A 20,720-nucleotide genomic window follows, 5' to 3' on the forward strand; every position below is an offset into this window, starting at 1 on the left:
TCCATCAGTTTTTGCTCTCAGTCCAGACTGAGTATCCCTGTATCCAGGCTGATTTCACAATGCACAGACTCAGTATGAATGATTGCCTGACCCATAACCTAGGCAGGCAAAATCTTGTAAGGAAACCTGTTCTTTCTGTATCTTCTATCAAAACCCCCAAACCTGCCTCGATAATCTGTTCCTTTTGGTATTTTATCTGCCTTTTCCTTACCTTGCTTACAACTTTTTCTCACAGTATAGACAAAATACTGCCACTAAATTCATCTTCTTATGCTGCTGTTTGAACCACATGTTCTCTGAACTCAACAACATTAAATGTAATTTCTGAAGAAAATGCACAGTAAGTAACAGTTGGAGAGTGTTTTTCTTATATGATAAATAATGGCATAAACCCACACTTCACATCATTCTGGGTTGGGTGGTGGGATTAAAATATACAATATCCATTTGTGTTTGAAAACGACACTGCTAGTTTATTCAGCCAAAATGTATATTGGAAAGACTTTTGAGCCATCAAGGATAATTCTACTGTGTTTTCAATCTCTCTACTTAATACATACAGTAGTAGTAGTTTTGTGATCCCCAGAAAAAAAGGCATGTGTCATGGCTGTATCGTTGGGTAAAAAGCTGGGCATGTTAGCTAGGAAATACAATCTTTTAAAAGTGTGAATAAAACCACTAACAACACTTTACTGGATTTTTGCCAAGTCTCACAGAGGTGAGAGGTTTTCAAGTAAGCAACCTGCAATATGATAAGCAAAGAAAGAATGGCCCGCAGGAAAGATAAGACAAGTTGAAACTAAATGGGTGCAAGTGAGCGAGAAGTTTCCATCTTTTTTTCCTTATCTTTTCAAAAGGTGGGTGGTAATGGGGTCAAAAAAAAAGAAAAGAAATCTTCTCAGTTTTTACAATCTCCTAAAAGACAGAAAAGAGCTTTATAAAGATATCCTATTTCTTCCCCTATTCGTCTTAAAAATTCAAAGGGAAGCACGTATCTTTTCCTCAACCAAAAAGAAGGAACAGCTACCTGATGTATTATCTTCTAACAATGTGGAGACAACTACGGAAACCTTTAAATCCTATTTATGAAACAAAAATCCCCAACATTTATCAAGTTTGGGCATCTTTAAATGAAAAGTTAAACTGATTTGCTTAAGACTCAGATCTGAAATCCACCACATGCTTAAGCAGAGGTCTTTGCTGCCACACTTGTTTTCATAAATCCTTCTTTCCTAAACATAATCTTGGTTCAATTAGAAAAAAGCTTAAGATGAAATGAGACACAACATATATATATATATATATTTTTTTTTTTTTTTAAGAGCGGATAGACAATTTTGTACCACAGTTATGATCTGTATTTTTTTTTAAAAATCAAATGGTATCAGCAGGTGAGCATCTACATTTTTGTCAGAGCAGCTTAAACAACCACTGTCTCTCAGCTGGAGATTTCAACTGCACATCAGTGAGGTTCCCCCAACAACTGACTTGCAAAAACTGACTATATCCACATACATTACTATAAAATTTAAATAGTCACAGATACAAGTATACACATAATTAGTTACATAATCAAATCTACAAGGCACTGACCAAATACTGCAGGAAAAATCTACCAGTTAAGAAGCAGTAATCCAAATACCTTCAATGAGAACCCAAACATCCACCTGAATATATACTGTCTAAGATGGAGGAAAATTCATGTGTAGATAGGGATCTATAGCTTTAGACTTCAAAAGAAATTTACCTATAGAAATTAATTCTTAAATAAGAAATGCACACAAAAATATAACTTACAGTGTTTGGAAAAACTAAGCTAAATTATATTATAAAATTAGATCCCGAATAGCAAAAGAAGACACCAAACTATAAAGTCTACATATAAATGTTGTATTTCAGGTAATATTTGAGAAACAAAAAAAAAATACATAGGTGGAAAAACACAAACATGACAGGAAAACTTTCAAGTAATATAGACTACCTCACGTGTGTACAAATTGAGACTCTCTAGAGGCTTTAAAAATGTAAATAATTTCAGTTTCTCCATTATGAGATAATACGCTTTTCACTTAAAACAGAAAATTACTTTAAACTTTAATAATCCGCAAACAGTTTAAACAGATTATTTTGTGAGATGAACAATTTTCCTGAAAATAACTTAGTAGAGGAAAATATCTGGCTGTCTAGGAGCTATGACAACTGTTGAAAACATCTAAAACAAAAACCCCAAACCATTCTTTAAACCAGTGAAAAACCTCAGATTTCATTGATCTGTTCACTACACAGTGAACCTGCCAAAACTTGTGCTTATTTTTAGCAATTGACAAAACAAACTTCTTTCAGTAGAATCAAATAAGCGCATCTGAAGACCGTTACTCCTGTGACAGAGTAATGATTGATGTAGTTTATTTTTGTGTATAGTACTTTGTACCTTTGCAATTTTACACTTACCTCAAATCGGCAGTGATACACTGCTTTCATACTGAGACCGTTCTAACAGCTAGAATAGAAAATATATAAAAGTTCTACAACCTATGGTACAGTAACTGTATTCAAACTGGGTATCTTTTCAAATATATAGGTACATTTTAAATTTCATCCCTTAATATAATCTTTTAGCTTACTAATTACATCTGCCAAGCTACACAAGGACAGCACCATAATTAGATTTTAATTTATAATCTTTAACCACTTAAATTGTTTGTGTCTTCAATAGTTAACTTGTAGCTAATATGACAGCAACACATTTACCTAGTTATTCATCTTCTTTCAAACTGAACAAATTCACTAGTCCTAATATATTATTTGGGTTGCACTTTGGGGACTACTAGCACAACGTCTAACGATAACATTTAAATTAGACTGCAAGAAAAGCAGCACCTAGAATGAATGCAAAGATGACAATCTCCAGAGGGGAGGATATGGATAAGTGGGTGAAAAGGAGCATGAGGCTTTGCAGATTTCTTCCCTTTTCCCAGTTCTGAGTTTGTCATCAAGAAACCTTCAGATATCCACATCCTCAGATACAAAATCGATGCCTTACATTCTAACATTAAAACTTCATTTTTCAAATGTTTTTTTCTGCTTTCAAACATTATCAGTTAGTGTAGTTGCTCAGCCAAAACCTTAAGTCTTAGTTTTGTCTAGGAACTGGATAGGCATAAAAAAATGTCTATTATTCTTGGCATATTAGAAATACAAAAACAAACTCTGTTTCAAAATGGCTATATTTATTAAACTAACTTCCCACCACTAAACTAAGCTGATCAGTTATATAGTTAGATTTTCTAACTATAGGCACTGAGAGGCATAGGGCCTCTGAGACTAGAATATCATGGAATGAAAAGATTTTAAACATTTTCTGTTATTACTCCTTTCTCTTCTATCAATTAGGTTTTAAAATGAGATATCTGAGGTAGTTTAATCAGGCAGCTATGCTGCAAGATGATCTGCTTGGCTGGCCACAGGGATAGTATCAGGAAGCCTACTCCAGTCACAGAAAAGGCCAATCCTCTTTTACAATACAGCACTAGCGAGACAAGATGTAACAACCTGTTGAGCCTTTATTAACTTATTTTATCCTTTGAAGTCTCAGCAAGCGTGCTGTGACATTTTGCGCCTTATGGGTGCAGCTCTCAACAACAACAGGCTTGGTTCTACTTGAATGGCATAACTGTTTCTCACAGCAATTACTGTTTCTATTTTCATCCGTTTCAGATGGCTGTATTGTTAAATATCACAGGATGACACAGGTTATTTTTCCTCAAAGACTTCTCTACTACCATGCTATTTTGACGTGATTCCCACTTATCTTTTATGATACCAGACTTCTAAGTTTACCTATGTGATGTTATACACTTCCACCTGAGTGACTGGTATTTTGAGTGAGAAAAACATGTCTTAATACTATTAAAAAACATCCTGAACTTCATAACATCATAGAAGAGACTTCTTCAGGCTCAATCACCACTGACTTCTCATATAAGCTGTAACTCAGATGAACATAGTGACACACAACTACTAGCTTTAGATGTTCATAGAGACACCTCTGTGTTCAAGAGCTGAACGAATTGCTGCAGTACCGGCAGGGACCTGTGAAAGGCTTACGTCCTCTATGGCAGGGGCTGTAACCAAGGGACTTTCCCTGTCACACCCAAATGATACAGGAGCAACATCTGCAGCTACTCAGACAGGATGATACATGACAGTTTGAATTTATTTTTTGTATTTTAAAACTATTTCTTACTTCAAATTTTTTTAACTGTGAACATTTTGTTTCTAAACATTAAGTACAGAAAAAAAAAATCTATTTAGCTTCTTAGCCATATTGATTTGCCTAACGTATTCCCCCTGCCACTCTTTCCATCCAGAATGGCAATATGTTGCGCATGAACTAAGCTACATATTTGCTTAGGGTGCTGTACAATAAGTAGGTATAAAGTACTGTCATGAAACAATGTATTTTCTATCTTTGGTCACTGAACAAATATTCCTATACCGTATTGTGCAAAAGTTTTGCGGAAAACTCCTGCCTCCTAGGAATAAATAGGGGGTAGTAAGGAACGAGCAAATGGCTTCAGAACCAGTTTGAACACGTGCCTGATTTCTTCACAGATTAAGTCTGTGTTTTCAGAGGGGGAGGAAGGTGCGTGGGTGTTTTGTTGTTGTTTTTTTTTTTAGGGGCATATTAGTTTAAGCAACGTATTCTACAGGATTTTATAACTACTGCCTTTCCCCTGCAAGTAGACTTCTCCTGTATGACTAATCGATAGTCCTTTTCTTGATTGTTGTCTTAGACTGAGTTGGTTTCTCCTATCTTGGAAGAAAATCCTGCAGCTTTGAAGGCAGCTACTACAACAACTCACTTGTATTCCTAAAATCAAAGTCTCATATGCTGTCACACCAACACCATCTCAGTGTTTTACAGTAGTTCAGACTACCGCTGCGTAGATGGGTGCGGCAGGGAGATCTGAATTGCCAAGCTAGTGCAGTCTACTGTCTAATTTCATGAGCACTGACAATTTAGCAAGCGAGAGAGAGCTGGCGAGGAAGCGAGAAGCTGTTCGTAAAAAGTGTGCTATGGGCAGCATAATCAAATGTCTTTTGGAGACTGAAGCTGAAATACTATTATCTGTGAGGAAGTGAAAGGTAGAACATCCTCCAAAGATTTAGGCAAGTTAGAAACCTTTGGGATCTATCTAGAGAGCTCAGAATTCATTGTCATTTATCTATCATTATGTTAAAAATATCTGTATGTAAAAGACTGACACACTTTTTTTTTTTTTAATAAAAAGGCTAAAGTTTGATGTTGGTCTCATGAGTGCCATTTTTTGGATATGCAGTATTTAACAGACTTTAACAATATGACACACAAAGACACTTGAAATCTAATTAATCCTTTGACATTTGACTAGAAGTCAAAGCAGTGGACCACAAGATGAATAAGGGTACCTCACCCATGAAGGTTGATCTCTCTTTCATGAGGTGCAAATCAGTTACGATATGACTACAAAATTTATTGCAGATCTCTTCCTTTCCAGTAATTGTCCCTGCTTTAAGCACCTACCATGCTTTCTTAATATGATATTGGATATAACAACTGCTGTAGCTGACATTCTGCATTTCCACTAAAGGTTCTTCCATAGAAACTTCAGTTTTTACACAAACTGCTTTAAGTACAATGTACTACTAATAGGTGCTGCATTTTTAAAGAAGAACTTGAAGACTAGTTTTATTGTTCTAGGTGTTAAAACCCACAATTTCACTTTTACTATAGTTCCCAAGATTCAACAGCTTTAATACATAAGGAATAAAGTTTAGGATTTTCTGCATCATATAATGTAAACCCAGACAAACATCTCTGCTTACACTGCTAGTGGTAGTTACTTCAGGATGTAGTCAAACATGGGTTCACAGCAATACAGCCTAGAAAAGGTCATTCAACTAAACACGACCGGATGGAACTTCAGCTATACCCATCATGTCCTTATAAGATCATAACGAAAAAAAATTTTATAAACCATTTATGGAGTATAATGAGATTCAAAAAAAGCTAAAAATGTAAACTCATTAGCAAGTAATACTGGGCTGCAGACAATTTACTAGATGAGCTTTGAATTACAGTAGCAACCTTTCCTAAAGGTTGGATTTACTTTTTATACATTCTGAAAATACTTGCTTATATGAATGTAACAAATTAGAGGCATTATCAGGAATAGCTGCAGACAATTAGAAGTTATCCATAGCAACTTATAAGATTTATTTTCTAACAACCTACTTTGTTCAGTTTTAAAGAATGAGGATCTTGATGAAGCAGCTAAAGCCTTTGAAACACATTTCTCTACGTTCTAATATACTATGTCCAAACTCTTTCTACAAGCAAAATGCGTATGATGCAACAGAATGAAGAATTTCCGTGCCTTTGACTATGACCTGGGGACAAACAGGTCTCAAATTCTGAAAGCACTACTAACTACAGACAATTAAGATGAGTCAACATTTTATTTTTGTAATTTGTGCAAAGTACCTGAAAAACAAACAAACAAACAAACCCACTCAGAAACACAGTAAGAAAAGAAACAAAGGTGACAAAAAGACTGAACTGAAGGCAAAAGAGAGAGTTTATATATCTGTTAGTTCTACTAGAGTACTGTTTTACTACATTAAGTACTTGGTTATCTATTACTCGCCACTTTCCACATAATTAAGTAATCTTGCACACTAACACCACTCACTTATCAAGCAGCCAAACCTGACTTTGTGCTTCATCTTATGCCTAGATTTGTCATCATGTCAACGCCTGTCAATAGTCACAACATATCTAATAAGACAACATATCTTTTCAGTAGACCATCCTAACAACTATAGAAACAGGGGATAATCTACTGCACTCCTATAACACCTGCTTAAGAGCTGATGATTCTGGCATCTAGAACTTGGTTTTCATTTTATAGTCAACAAGTGTTAACCCTTTTAATGACAAGCACAAAGTAACATATAGCTAGTTGTTTCATGGCCTGTAGAAATAATACCACCACATTTCCTACACATCTACATCCTACATCCCTGCCTACCTCCATGGTAGTAACTTGCTGTCTTTATTACTGATTACTCCCTTTTCCTACTTCTGAAACCTTAGCACTGCCTCATCCTCTGTCACCCAACTATAAGCATCTGCTAGAGTGGGAGTTGCTCCCATGCACTGACTGTGGGATCGTTACACAGGTACCCTTCCCAGGCATTGACCAACACACTGTTGAACTCAGTGGTTACAAACCTAAAACAAAAGTTCGCAGATATCCTAAAAAGCAAATTGGAAGCAAATACAAAAAAAGGCCAGGTGAAATATAGCTATATTAATAGACTTTCACGGTCTACTAGTAGACCTCAGAATACTATACAAGAGTGTAAGTTTTACCTTTTATAAATTAATTTTTTAAAATGCTAAGGGAAATAGAATCACAGATTAAACTTTGTCATTCATCAGTAAGATCTATTCTAATAAACCGAAAGCAGTTATCTCCACTTTGATCATGTCTTACCTCTTGATAAAAGACAAAAACAGTTCTAAAATGATGCTCCTCTCACATTTACATTCCTTATTTCCCACCTGAAGGTGAAATGACACCTTTTGGATTTTTCCAACCTGATCTCCATAAAGATGATTCAAGATAATAAGTTGTAAACTTCTTGGTTTTAAAAATTCTGTAACTTGGAAATTTTAGGTATTAAAATTCCTTTCTTTCTGTGAAGTATATATATTTTTGTTTGTTTGTTTTGTGCATGTCATGTATTGCACTACTCCATTTGCTGTACATTAGCCAGAAACAGATAATTTATAAATCCATACTATTGTCTAAGCTATGTCACTAGTTTTGATCTCTCTCCTTTCCTCATCTATCGATTATTATAGAATCAATACATACTTTGTATATTCGCACCTCTATGCTCTCTCAAGTTAACTTAAAATTGTCCAATGATTTCAAAAGATGGTGAAAGGGAGGAAAGAAAGAGATTGACAGACAGAAGCCAAGAGAGCGTGTTTCACGTTCTTACAAGACCACACAAAAACTGAGCATTATTGTCTTGGCTTTTAGCACCTCATCTTAACCTTTCACAAGAGAATCATAATAGTTTGAGTTGGAAGAGACCTTAAAGATCATCTAGTTTCATCTCCCTGCCCTGGGCAGAGAAAAAACCTTCCACTTGACCAGGTCGCTCAGAGCCCCAGCCAGCCTGATCTTGAACATTTCTATGCATGGGGTATCCACCACTTCTCTGGGCAACCTGTTCCCATCATATGGTCTCATCATCCTCAAGAAACCATATATTAATCCCAGTCTCCTTACTGAATTCCAATGACAGTAATTAAACTGAATCATATTATTCCCCTCTGATCACTAAGTGGAAATTGTCATTAATGCTAACAGAACAAATGTTTAACAGCTGATAACACAGCAGAGGACATTTAAAATTCCCTCTGTGAATCTAGTTGCATATGTTATTCTCCATTTCACCTTTAAACATTAGAAGTAGTTATCATTACATGTCTGATGTTTTGTCACACAAAAGGACACAGTTCAGGGGAGACATAAATTAGTGCTAGGCAATCCACCCTGTACGCAAGTTGCTGAAATGTACAATCGTATCATTGCAATTAATACGAAATCATAGAAGTAGTAATGAGGCAAGTGCCATCATGCAAGATTTCCTTGAGAAAAGGTAAAGTTCAACATGTAAGCTGCAACCTGTTAAAAACAAAATATCTCTATCACCTAATACAACTCCTTCGAGGAAGAGAGAGTTCTGAAGGTTAGCAGGCACAAAAGGAAACAGTGATGAAGGTCTCCGAATGATCTGTCTGCAAAAATACTGCTTCTTGGCAGCTGAAGAAAGGCATACATGGAATTGGAAAGAAACCCTCATTGCTAACATCCTGAGTCTTGGAAATCAAAAAACTTGACAAGACTGTCCCCCTATCCTGAGTTCCTTACAATTTTTAGCAAGTATTTAAAGTTTTTAATTTCTAAAGCTACATTTATACATGAATTAATTATCACACTGTAATGGGGAAATAAGGGAAATTGATGACCCATAATACTCTGTCTTCAGCATTATTTTTAAGTCAGCAGAATAGCTTATGTTGAACGCCTTCATTAGCAGCTTGGACAAAGAATGTTAACAGGATGGAATAAGATGCAGCTTCAGCATGTTTGAAGATGACATTGAAATGAGGCAAGTGGTCAATGTGCTGAAGGGTTGAGCCAACACTCAGAAAGAGCTCAAGAAATGAGCTGCTAGAAATCTCTTAAAGTTTAACAAAGGCAATTACAAAGTTCTGCACTTGGGAAGGAATAACTTCATGTACTAGTACAGGCAAAGTCTGGAAATACACATGATGTGGCTCACCCTCCTAAACATTGTGGTTGCCCTCCTCTGGACTCCTGTTTATCAATGCCATTCTTGTTCTTTGGAGCCCAAAATCGGACGCAGAATTCCAGATGCAATCTCACGAGTGCCAAACAGAGGAGAATCACCACTGTCCTCAATCTTCCAGTTGTTCTCTCTTATGGAAGCCCTGATTTGCCTTTATTGCTGCAAGAGCACACTGCTGACTCATGTTCAGCTTTTCCATTTGGACTCCAGGAACCTTTTTGTAAGAAGGAGCTTAGCGTCCACTTTACTAGATCATGTTCTTCTCCATCACACAAAAATCATTTTAAAAATGACAAACTTGAACATCAAAGAGAGTGGCAGAGGAAGTTTAAGGTACTTTCTTGTAGGGAACACTGTATATTTACAGTTGGCAACTAAAAGGATAAAAAGCTCTCCAGTTTGTATGGAATAACTTTTTTTCCTTTTTCATGCAAAGAAAATCTTACAGCCTACAATTACAAGATCAATATCTCCATAACGTTATTGCAAACCAAATTTCAGAAGTTCTTTACTTGACAATTAGGCTCTTAACCAATAAAGCACTGGCCAAAATCCAGGTTTCCAGTACTTTGAAGAATAGCCAATGGGGAAAAGGGATAAGAGAAGACAGGGGCATTTTGCTTGAAATAAATTATTTTTGGCTGCTGTGCTGTTTCTCGTAGTCAGGATACTGAAGTTCAGTGAGCCCAAGTTAGTGTTATCCAATCACTAACAGTCTGAAAATATTACTGAAGTCATTTATGACATAGCATAAGGAAAAGATAAAAGACTTTATTAATGTTTTTATCCCACTTCCTTAATTTGGAAACCAGCATGATGGAAGAGATGCTTTTTTTTTTTTGAGCAGATGAGAAGTGAAAAAGCACTGATATACTACCAGCAGTACAAAAAGTACACAGGAATTCGCTCTGTGAGGCAATAAAGAGGAGATATTTAGGGATTGGATGCAGTTTTGCCATGTTGTTAAATAGTTTTACATCTAATTTGCTATGCAGAAAGGCTGAGCATACTACTTTGAGTAAGGCATGCCAGCTATGTGGTTACAGTGCTTGTGGGACTTGAGCTAACTTCTTTGGATGTCATTGTGCAGTTTTAACCAGTTATCCTGCTGCAGCTCAGGTCAGTGCTAGCATAGGATTTTTCCCCACACAAAGCAGATGCACCCAAAGATAGTAAAAGCAGCACTTACATCTAAACTCCAAGAAACCCCAAGCAACTCTTAAGTGTGACAAGCAGTTTGCTAAGAAATAACCAAAGAATCAGAATTCTATGAACCATCCCTCTCCAATGCAGTCATATTTTCCTCTTTTTCCTTTTCTTCTGGCCCTGTTCTCACACTACTAACTTCAGAGTGGATCTGTTTCAAGCAGAGGAGAGAAGCGTGCTATTAGCTACAATGTCAAGTTCCAGTTTGTCTACTGAACGATGACATTGCTCATTCAATCAATCCCTTCAGAGAAAAAAAGGACTTCAGGTCTTCCACTTTCTAGGTGAGTGCTTTAACTGCTAAGGTAATTACGAAAACAAGGGCATGACCACTACTCCAAATCTTGATGGAGTTTTAGGCTCCTATGTGTTCAGTTGTTTGGCTTTTTTTTTCAATGCACATCTAAGGTAGATCTAATTCTTCAAATTTGCTCATCACCATTCAGTGCTTATACTTCCACCATTAATCATACTGTATCTCCTCTGGTTCCTCCTCTGATGCGATTACTATAGAAAAGGCCTCACACTCCACCCAATCTTTTCCTGGAGACTCCGAAATGGTTCTCTCTCAACTCTTAGCTTCACAAGAGACTTAGCTGTCTCGTCACTGTCTCTCTACGCACATTTTTTCCTCTTCCTTCTGGAGTATGCTATACAGTGCTACACCAGTAGTCTACATCTTTGATTTATTCTATACAAATAGCGCAAATAACAGTGTAGATCTGTGTTGCTGGATGTCACTCACTCATTAAGGACAAACAAGCAATGCTCTCAATGTGTATATTTCTGAACAAGTTTTTACATTTATATTTGCTGATTTCCAACAGCAGAAAGTTTATCTTCATTTTGTAAATCAGAACTAATTTATAAATAAAAGGAGTTTCAATAATAAAATATAGTGAAATGAAGACATGGAATGGTTTGTATACTAAGACCTATAGTCAGTCTGGGCTCCATCCCACTAGTCTGTATCACTGGACTGGAATAGAACAAAGTTTTTTTTTTAAATGCAGAAATATTGTACAACTTATCATTTCACAGGTTTGAGCAGTGAGAAAAGGCAGAACTGGCAGAGGCTCTCTCTGCCTGCACTCTGTTGTTATGGTCAGAGCTCTAGCCCACCCCTTTTCAAAGCCATTCTTCACAGGCATAACATAACTTTCAGTCAGTAATTCTTTTGTAAACACATTTTATTGGAGGAACAGCTTTCTAAAAGTTAAATTTATAATAAAATCAGTAAGTGAGTGTCCTGGTTTCAGCAGGGATGGAGTTAATTTTCTTCTCAGTAGCCGGTGTGTTTTGGATTTTGTGTGTGAAGAATGTTGATAAAAACATTCTGATGATACGAGTTGTTGTTAATGAGACCAAGGACACTGTCTGGCTTTCCAAGTCTCGTTAAGGTCTCGTTAACGTGCAGATGCGGGAAGCTGGGCGAAAGACAGACAGAATAATTTATCCAACCTGGCCAAAGAGAGTATTCCATGCCATAAACGTCATGCTCAGTATATAAGTGGGGGTTACCCCTGGGAGGGGGCATCATTTTCTGGTATTCCTTTTCTTTTTGTACATTCTTGTCGGGTATCCGTTCGGGCACCCTTGGCATTCTTTTCTTCTCTCTTGCTTGCTGGCATCGTTCCCTCTACCTTGCTAGCTTCCTCTTCCCCCTTTGCTTGCTGCTCGGTGTTGTTCCTGTGATCGCTGCTCGGGACGGGCTGCGTCGGTCATTCGGACATCGGGTGGTGAGAAATTGTACATTGTTCATTTCGTATATTTTGTAGATATTAATATCCTTATATCCTGTTAGCTTTGTAGTTTTTAGTATTTTTAGTAAACTGTTTTTATCTCAACCCATGAGTTTTCCTTTCTTCCCAATTTCTCTCCCCCGACCCACTGGGTAGGGGGAGGGTGAATAAGAAACTGTGTGGTGATCCGGGCTAAACCACCGCAGTGAGGTAGATGAAGTGATGAGGAGTACCCAGTCAGTTACAATGCAATTATCTAACAACCACTATAGAATGTAAATACATACAAGTCTACAGTTTCACACAGTGCCAGATACTACAAGAGACTGAGAAAAATCTATAGTAAGGAGAATAACTAAAGATAAACATGACATACCTTCTTTGAAGAGTAACACCATGTTCGTGCTTTTGTTAGCAACCATGTTATTCAGTAAGGCGATTGCAGTTTGCATCGTATTCCCAAGTATACTGTCCTGGTGCTTCTGCAAAAACACAAAATAAAAATAATCTAGTTTTCCTTTTGCAATGTTAGAAGATTATTCCCTTTCAAAAAAGTAGTAATACAAAAGCAATACTTTATCAGGCCCTAAAAGTTTAACATTTAAAATACTGGAAAACCAGCCAAGCATCTTTGCACATAACATGAATTTCAGGGAGCCATATCTAAAATCTTGGACCAAAACTTCTCCCATGTTCTTTCAAACTGAAAAAGTTCCTAGTTAGGTCTAAAATTTTAGGACTTTTAGGAATGGCATAGAGTTTTATCAACCTAATCTCGATATATTCAGAACAAGGAATATTTCCCTTTGTATGGTATTTTTTTATAGTATTAATTTTACTCTTTTCAGTTTTAGCTTGATAACTCACAGTAAGTTGTAAAATCTATTTGTTGTTTTTGTTTGTACACTTCCATAAGTACAAAATTAATTTCACATGCACACACATTAAAGACCTATTTCTGTATCGAACTCCGTCACTCTTACAATGTCTTTCTTATGCCTGAAGATTGCACCAGTGATTTTTCAGAATTTTCTGAAACTATACTGATAAGCAGAAGGCGTCAGGGTTTATAAAGAAATTTATTTTCCTCTGTTGTATTTAACACACTTGCACACTCAACCTGAAAAGGGTAAGTAAGGCAGTGCAATGAAAATATTTATTTACTCATACTAGTGACAGTAATAACTTTGGTAACTTCTAAGAAGCCAAAATAGGGGAAGCTTTTCCAAATCTGAGTCTAGATATAAATATAAGCCTGAATATATTTCAGATCTCCTTAAAAGGTTCAGGAAATATTTTGTCCAATTTTTCAGTCTCAAAGTCAAATAGAAACATATATCCAAAGTTAAAATAACATTAAGAAAAAACTGTAATATTTCATATATTTTAGACTTTTCACATGCACCTAGGTGACTTCCATGCTTCCCTCTCCCATCAAATCTCTCAATATACCAATATCACTCAATTACTCCACTGTCACAGAATATGCCATCTACCTCCTGTCTGACAGTAGGTCTCTGAAAAAAGTTACATTTTAAATTGAACAAGACAAAAGATTATCGGTCTGCAGTTCGGTTAAGTATTTCGGGTGACAAAAATTGCCTGAGCCCTTGAATACAGTCAAAGGAACACTCTCCTTGAAAGTTTCTTTAGGAGACAAGCATCAGTGGTCAAGAACAGTTTGTTTTCTATATCTCTTGGCCCAGGTATTTATGACCTGTCTCAGGTATGTGCTTGAAAATAACAGGAGTAATCGCTCCTTCTTTGGAATAATCTTATTGATCATCTAAATACCACAGCTGGTGAAGAATTAGATTGCTTGACTGCTAGCCAGCAGCAATCACAAAAAACATATTTTACTAATCTTCCAATAATTCACTTAAAATCAACCTATGAATGGCATTCAGAGTGATATATCTAGTTTATAAGCCACTTTTTGCGTTGGGCCTGCTCTAAGTCTTCATCACTGCATTTAGGATAAGCCACGCTATTTGAATCCCTGGCTGGAAACCTCATATAACTGGTTGCAAGACATTCTCAGGTGAGACACTCCTGATTTTTAATTCTTTAATGCCACTTTAGAAAGTCTTCTGTAACCATGGTATAAAAAGTCATGCTACATGAAGAACAAATGTTTTCCTTTAAACATTTAACTACTGAAAGAAAGGTTTTGAAAGGTAGAGGCGGTTGTTGGAGAGCATTAATTTCTGTTTCTGCACTCAAAACCTAAAATTAAATGCTATTATTTCCTGTGAATACCATGAAATATATATGATAATGCATAATACAGTAACAGATAAAGAAATGTATAAACATACACAGTCTCCTATTCAAGTTCAGGCTGTATGAATTTTCTATTTGTACTAGAGCACTTTAAACTGGATCATAAGGAGAGGAGACAAGGAAGAGTTGCTCACAGCCTTTTGAATGATTGTAGTTTCCTACCAAACCCTAAAAATTTATATATCCAAAAGCCTCGAAGTGCTTACTTTACAAAGCACATCGAGATGTCATTTATGATTTCTATGAAGAGTACAATAAATATCTATTCCTCTGAAAGTTTAAAATACAGCCTGATAAATTTAAAAGCAATGTTGGAAAGTATAAACACTACATTCTTCAAAAGATAAGGTAACCAATACAGAAAAGAGATACCATAAAGCCATGGTACTAAAAATAAATTTGAAGTTATTTCCTACACATAGCTGAAGGATAAGAAAACATTATTTCAGAAGAATGTGTTTATCTGGTAGTCAATCATCACAATATCTTATTAATTCTCCTAAAGAACATTTAGAAAACAATACATTAAAAAGTAAGAATGACTATTTGTGTTTCTGAAGATAATGATACATACACTGAAAATACAAAACTAATAAAAGCAAAAAAAAAATCCACAAGTGCCAAAATGAGAACTGACAAATATTTTATTTGCAAGTAGAATATTTCTACAACTGCCCCATATATTTGAAGTAAATACCTTCTAGTAAAATTCCTTTTTGAGATATGTAATTACAAGAGAAGTTGGCCATTGCTTACAACAGCAATCTTTTGCATTTATTAGGTATGTAACATTAACACGAAGCCATGTTTCTTTTAATGGAGATCAACTATACTACACAACCCTCTACTGAAAGACTAGCACCAATGCTTTTACTTGTATCAAAGTATATGTAACAAAACTTATCTTACCCTAAACACACATAAGCTAGAATTCAAGATGCAAAGTAGATCTACTGAGGAAGGAAAATAGTCTCTTAATGAATAAAATAATCTTAGAAATGGGATACTTAGCTGTACTACTAGAGTTTTAATGTATGTATCATAGATGGTTTGTGACAAGATACTAGGTTTCAAGAAGCTACAGGTATACTTTACTTATCTAAGTCATCACTGATTGCTGTTAGACTCTATTTTAGAGGTTTATATAAAAATATTTAACTTCTTCACAATCTATCAAGGAGCAAAGCTGATCTAATTTGTGTGCACAGCACCACAGACTGTGGACATTTAATGAACAGTGCACTTGACAGCTTTAATAAAACATAGCATTTGCCAGCAGAGATAATTAGAATTGAAGCAGCAAAATTCTAGTGTTTGGCAACACAGATGAAACAACTTCATTAAAATGTACAGCTTCAGCGAATGAAAGGCAGGAAAGCACTGGACCCTGAAGAATCAGCCTTCTCAAAACTAATTGCTTCAGTGCTTAAAAAGGACAGCTACAAAATACCAAGGGCATAACAAGGAAATACTAGTATAAAAAAAGGAACCACAGAAGATAAATCAGGCTTTTCAAATGGGACTGCACTGTATTTAGGCCATTAAACTTTTCATTCTAATTTTGAAGGGTTGGACGTTAACAAAAGAAATCAGTTGAAGTATTTTTTTAAAGTCAGTTAGGTAAGAGGGTGTGAATTAGCAAACGGGAAGTATGAATCTTGGCAAGATACTATGGCTAAAGCTGCCATTTCTCTTCCTTTAAGTGGATTAGAATTTAGAACAGTATAGGCAAACTAGAGTATTTTGATTATATTTTAGATAACAAAAGAGATAGCAATTGTGATAAGTTACCAATTTGGGAAACTTCACATACATGCCTATTACTCATATATCTAATAATACAGAAGAAAATGCACTAAATGCTATGTTTACAGATACACTGTAATTAAATCTAAGGACCACTATATACCACTGTACCGCTGCTCATTCAGTACAATTAGAGTCATTGAATTTTAACTATAAAGGAGATCTCCTCCTCAAGCTTACCTATGACCTATGAATGTAAGTTAGGTAAATAAGGGGATATAACAAGATGGAGGCTTGATTTTTCATACACTAAATCCATTTAAAGAAAAAAAATTATAAAAATGAACAATATCAAAATTACATTTATTAAAAGATGCCATTTTTACGTGATGATTCTTAGGCACAGCATAGTTGAGATAAAATAAACCGAAGCATTGATGCTAACACGGACCTCTAGCAAGACTATAGTTTAATATTGCATTCAACCTAGCTTTTTTTGATACACTGTATTACTTTGTATGTATGAAATAGAGGATCAGAAACTTTTCTGGACATAACAGTAGAATCCTTCTATATGAAATGGTATTATTAGCATGCAGCCTGCAAGGGACATTCACAAAAGCATATGCACTGCACAAGAGGAAGCCCACTGAGAAACAAATTCAATCCCACTACGTATACACTTGGCTAATTTGATAGTTAACATTTTATGGCTTTTGATGCATAAGACCAGATGCATAAACTGAAAGCTTATAAACATGGAATCTAACATGAAGGTAACAGTAGTCTCCTTATTGATGATCTAAGTCTGAAATAAGCACAGTCATGCCTCCTGCTATTCTGCTTTTCAAAAATCAGCCATTTTCAAAAGCACAGTTCTAACAGAGCTAATATGTCCAAGTATTTTCCACTTAGTATGGTCATAAAGTAAGGAGCAACTACTAATCTGGTAACCAATTTCTGAGATAATCATGCTTCTCATATATATCACAACAGTGACACATGCAGTCCACGCATGAAGATCAGAAGTCTTGCAACTTTCACAGAAATTCCTGTTGGAATATTGAAGGAAAAAAAAAAAAAAAAGATAAACTGTATTCTTAGTCACCAAGTGCTCCAAGTCAATCAAGGACAGGGAAACAGTAGTAATTTTGAAGGACCAATGAAGGAGAAAGGATACCATTAATAAAAATCTAGGATGTGAAGTGCAAACAAACAGAAAGTAGTAGTGTTAGTCTTAGAATTTTTCCTCCTACCCACTGCAGCAAGTGATGCAAAATTTCACAAGATACTTTTTGAGAAGTACATTCATTTCTGAGAAGTATATCAATTTAAAAGTGTGTTGTCTTGCCATATCTAAGTTCAGATTTTCAGAGAGCTACCAATCATTCTTTTTATTCTGGAAGGTATTTGTTACATCCTTTTCATTTCCCCAAATTCCTTATCATCTTGGAGGCAAGCATGCAATTTTACCTGTGTTAATGGTCAGAATCTCAGGAGGCATAAGGAGGAAAGGTGACATTTAGAACAAAGAGAGCTCTAAAGAACATTGTCTCTGTAGAATGAAAAGATGAAATTTCTTACTTTTAGAAAATCAGTTTCTATCAAGATCATACAAGTACTTCTTTATACAACAAATACTAATAACTGAAAAATATAAATAAGGCCAGTGTCCTTTCTCTTCTCATTTTATTCCCAAATCCTGTGAGAATACAACTTCAAAGAATGGACACGTGAACAAAAACATTTTTTTAACACCATCCACTAATAGGGTAACTACTTTTCCTCCTTTAAGAGGACTGCTTCATGTTTCAAACTTGTAGAAGTTGAATAAATCACGCTAATCCAAGAACAAAAAATCAAGTAGCGAGTGAAGGATTACAAAACTGTCCTATGTCATTAAGTATGAGATTTCTAAGTGATATAAAGAGAAGAATATTTAAATCTATTCAGAATTAGAGGTAGACAATCTCCAAGGTTGTTAAGAGGGAAATTGTACGAAGACTTGTCATCACTACTAATTTATACATGATGAAAAGAGAAAGATGCCAGGATAACAATACACTTTTAAAATCAATATATAATTTTAATAGTTAAAACTACCAAAGTCCCAGATCTTGAATAAAAATTCCCTTTTTCCTTGCTTTTGCTTTGTACTTATCTGACAAAAAAAAAAAAAAAAAAAAAATCCCAGCTATTAGGATGAAAGTTTCTGTTATTCAATTTTCAGTGAATCAAACAATCATCTTGGGGGAAAAAAAAAACAAAACCAAAAACAAAACAACAGCAAGAAACTAATGGTCTGATTTGGTGAAATTCATGTACCATTTTTTAATCTAATTTTTTGGCAAAGACAGGATAAGTTTTGTTGCAGCACAACACAGAAAACTAACCAGCCACACAATCTTACAATCGCTGTTACAGATGAAGTGCAAAGAAACTCAGCAGCAAATCTCTAAATGTTATGCCATTTCTTCTTCCTACAGAATTGCACCTAAATTTCTGGCACCAACAAAACCTCAAAGCTTCTCCTTTTGCTCCTGAAACCCTCAGGGAAAGAACCCATTCTCAAGGAGAATTTTCTTTACTGTGAACAGGTGGAGCCTGAGATGACTCCTCTCTCAAGTAGAGCAAGGCTTCTTCACAGGGAGGACACTCTGAAGCAATTTCCTATACAAACATAATTTTCCTCATTACCTAGAAAGAAGTATCTAAGCAACTAGCTTTCTGAGTATTAAAAGTTATTCAGAGTATTATATAATGGTTTGAGTTGGAAGGGACCATAAAGATCACCTAGTTCCAACTCCCCTGCCATGGGCAGGGACACCTTTCACTAGATCAGGTTGCTCAAAGCCTGTGAATAACACTCAGAAACTCCCTTAAAATAAAAATTCGCTCAAAACTGAAGATAGAGTATGGAAAAGAAGCTATGTACATATCTTATTCTGGAGATTTAAACCTCCTCCTGTCAAGGAAGATCCTGGAACCCTGGAAGAATTCATGCTGGTATGTTCTGAAGCAATGAAGCTCTAAAAGTAATTGATACCACCACAACAGTAACTTCATATTTAGTATCATAAATCTGTAGATGCCTTGAAGAGTCTCAAGTACCAGTGAATTATTTGAGCTGCAAAGTCACTTGGGAGCTGCAATCAACTATTACACCAATAAATTTCCATACTAGAATATTAACTTCTCAGATTTGTGTTTTCAGCATTAATTAAAAGCTAGTTCTTAAACAACTTCAGAATGACAGATACCAATCAACACCAAGTATTTTTTTCCCACATGGATTTTTCTTTGATGTAAAAGACACTTTGCCACGAGAAGTAAAGAAATTTAGATGAGTTTGGGGAATTTGCTGATGACATTTTTAATTTAGAGAACATAGATTCATTAGACTTAGCCAAAGGATCTTATTAAAATTTTTGACTGGAAAAGGTTTTAAGGGTTCAGAATGGAATTTCTGCTTAAAATCATAAAAAGCAAAATTTGCTGAAAAGGACACTCACCTAAGACACTGAAAACTTAGTTTCAAGTCTCTGCTGGAATTTGGTTGTGCAAGGATTTTAACACTGGCCTCCTATACTCTGCATTCCTGAATTCATCATCAGCTGTTAAGGAATTGGTCTCTGTTTCTTCTCCCTTCTCTATAGCTAACTAGTTCCTAAATTAGTAGTTAAAAGCAGAAATTGCAACTGACTCAGTGATTATACTACCCACTGGATTATACTGGATTATACTGGATCTGCAAGATCCAAATCGAAATATCTTTCCTGATATTTATATTTTGCCTAACAGCTGAAAAAACAACCGAGGAAAGACTAGACTCCTCTGAGGAAGTAAAAGGGATGGGGAAAAATATCCACTGTCCCTCTTAATCTCAAATTGAATGTTTTCTTCTTCATACTCACAGACTTAAATGCAGTGGTGCTGGAGAAAAGGGTGTTGAATGAGAAGCCATGGGCTTACAAAGAAACACAGAGAAACTGAACCTGTCTGAAGGAGAAAAGAATGCTTTTCCCTACCATAATTTAGATGGGCTGAGAGGAGCAATAGTCATGCTCTGGAAAGTGAGAGGAAAAATGAATTTACATATTTATTTCTTATTTTTTACCCTTTGCTTTATGCCTTGTACCCCCATAATACTATTTAGTTCAAAACACTTTTTTTTTCACACATTCACATTTATGCAATCTGTAAATGCAATGGAGAATGTTGATAATCAGTTTATTCAAATTACATTAAACTTTAAAACATTGAAGGGTTGTTACATCAAAAGGAAGCATCTGCTGAATCTTCTGTTGC

The 20,720-nt window shown here is 35.6% G+C and overlaps 1 protein-coding gene across 1 annotated transcript in view; it reads right to left on the reverse strand.

Annotated features, from left to right (window-relative positions):
* The window catches only part of ULK4 (unc-51 like kinase 4), a 255,975-nt gene that overhangs the window by 81,033 nt on the left and 154,222 nt on the right, over positions 1-20,720 (reverse strand). Inside the window, exon 33 of the mRNA XM_086741634.1 lies at positions 12,760-12,865. Coding sequence (XP_086597760.1) covers positions 12,760-12,865 — 106 coding nt within the window. The remainder of the gene's footprint in view (positions 1-12,759; positions 12,866-20,720) is intronic.

Source organism: Chlamydotis macqueenii, chromosome 2 (genome assembly GCF_036417535.1).
Source record: "Chlamydotis macqueenii isolate bChlMac1 chromosome 2, bChlMac1.mat, whole genome shotgun sequence".
Lineage (NCBI taxonomy): Eukaryota > Metazoa > Chordata > Aves > Otidiformes > Otididae > Chlamydotis > Chlamydotis macqueenii.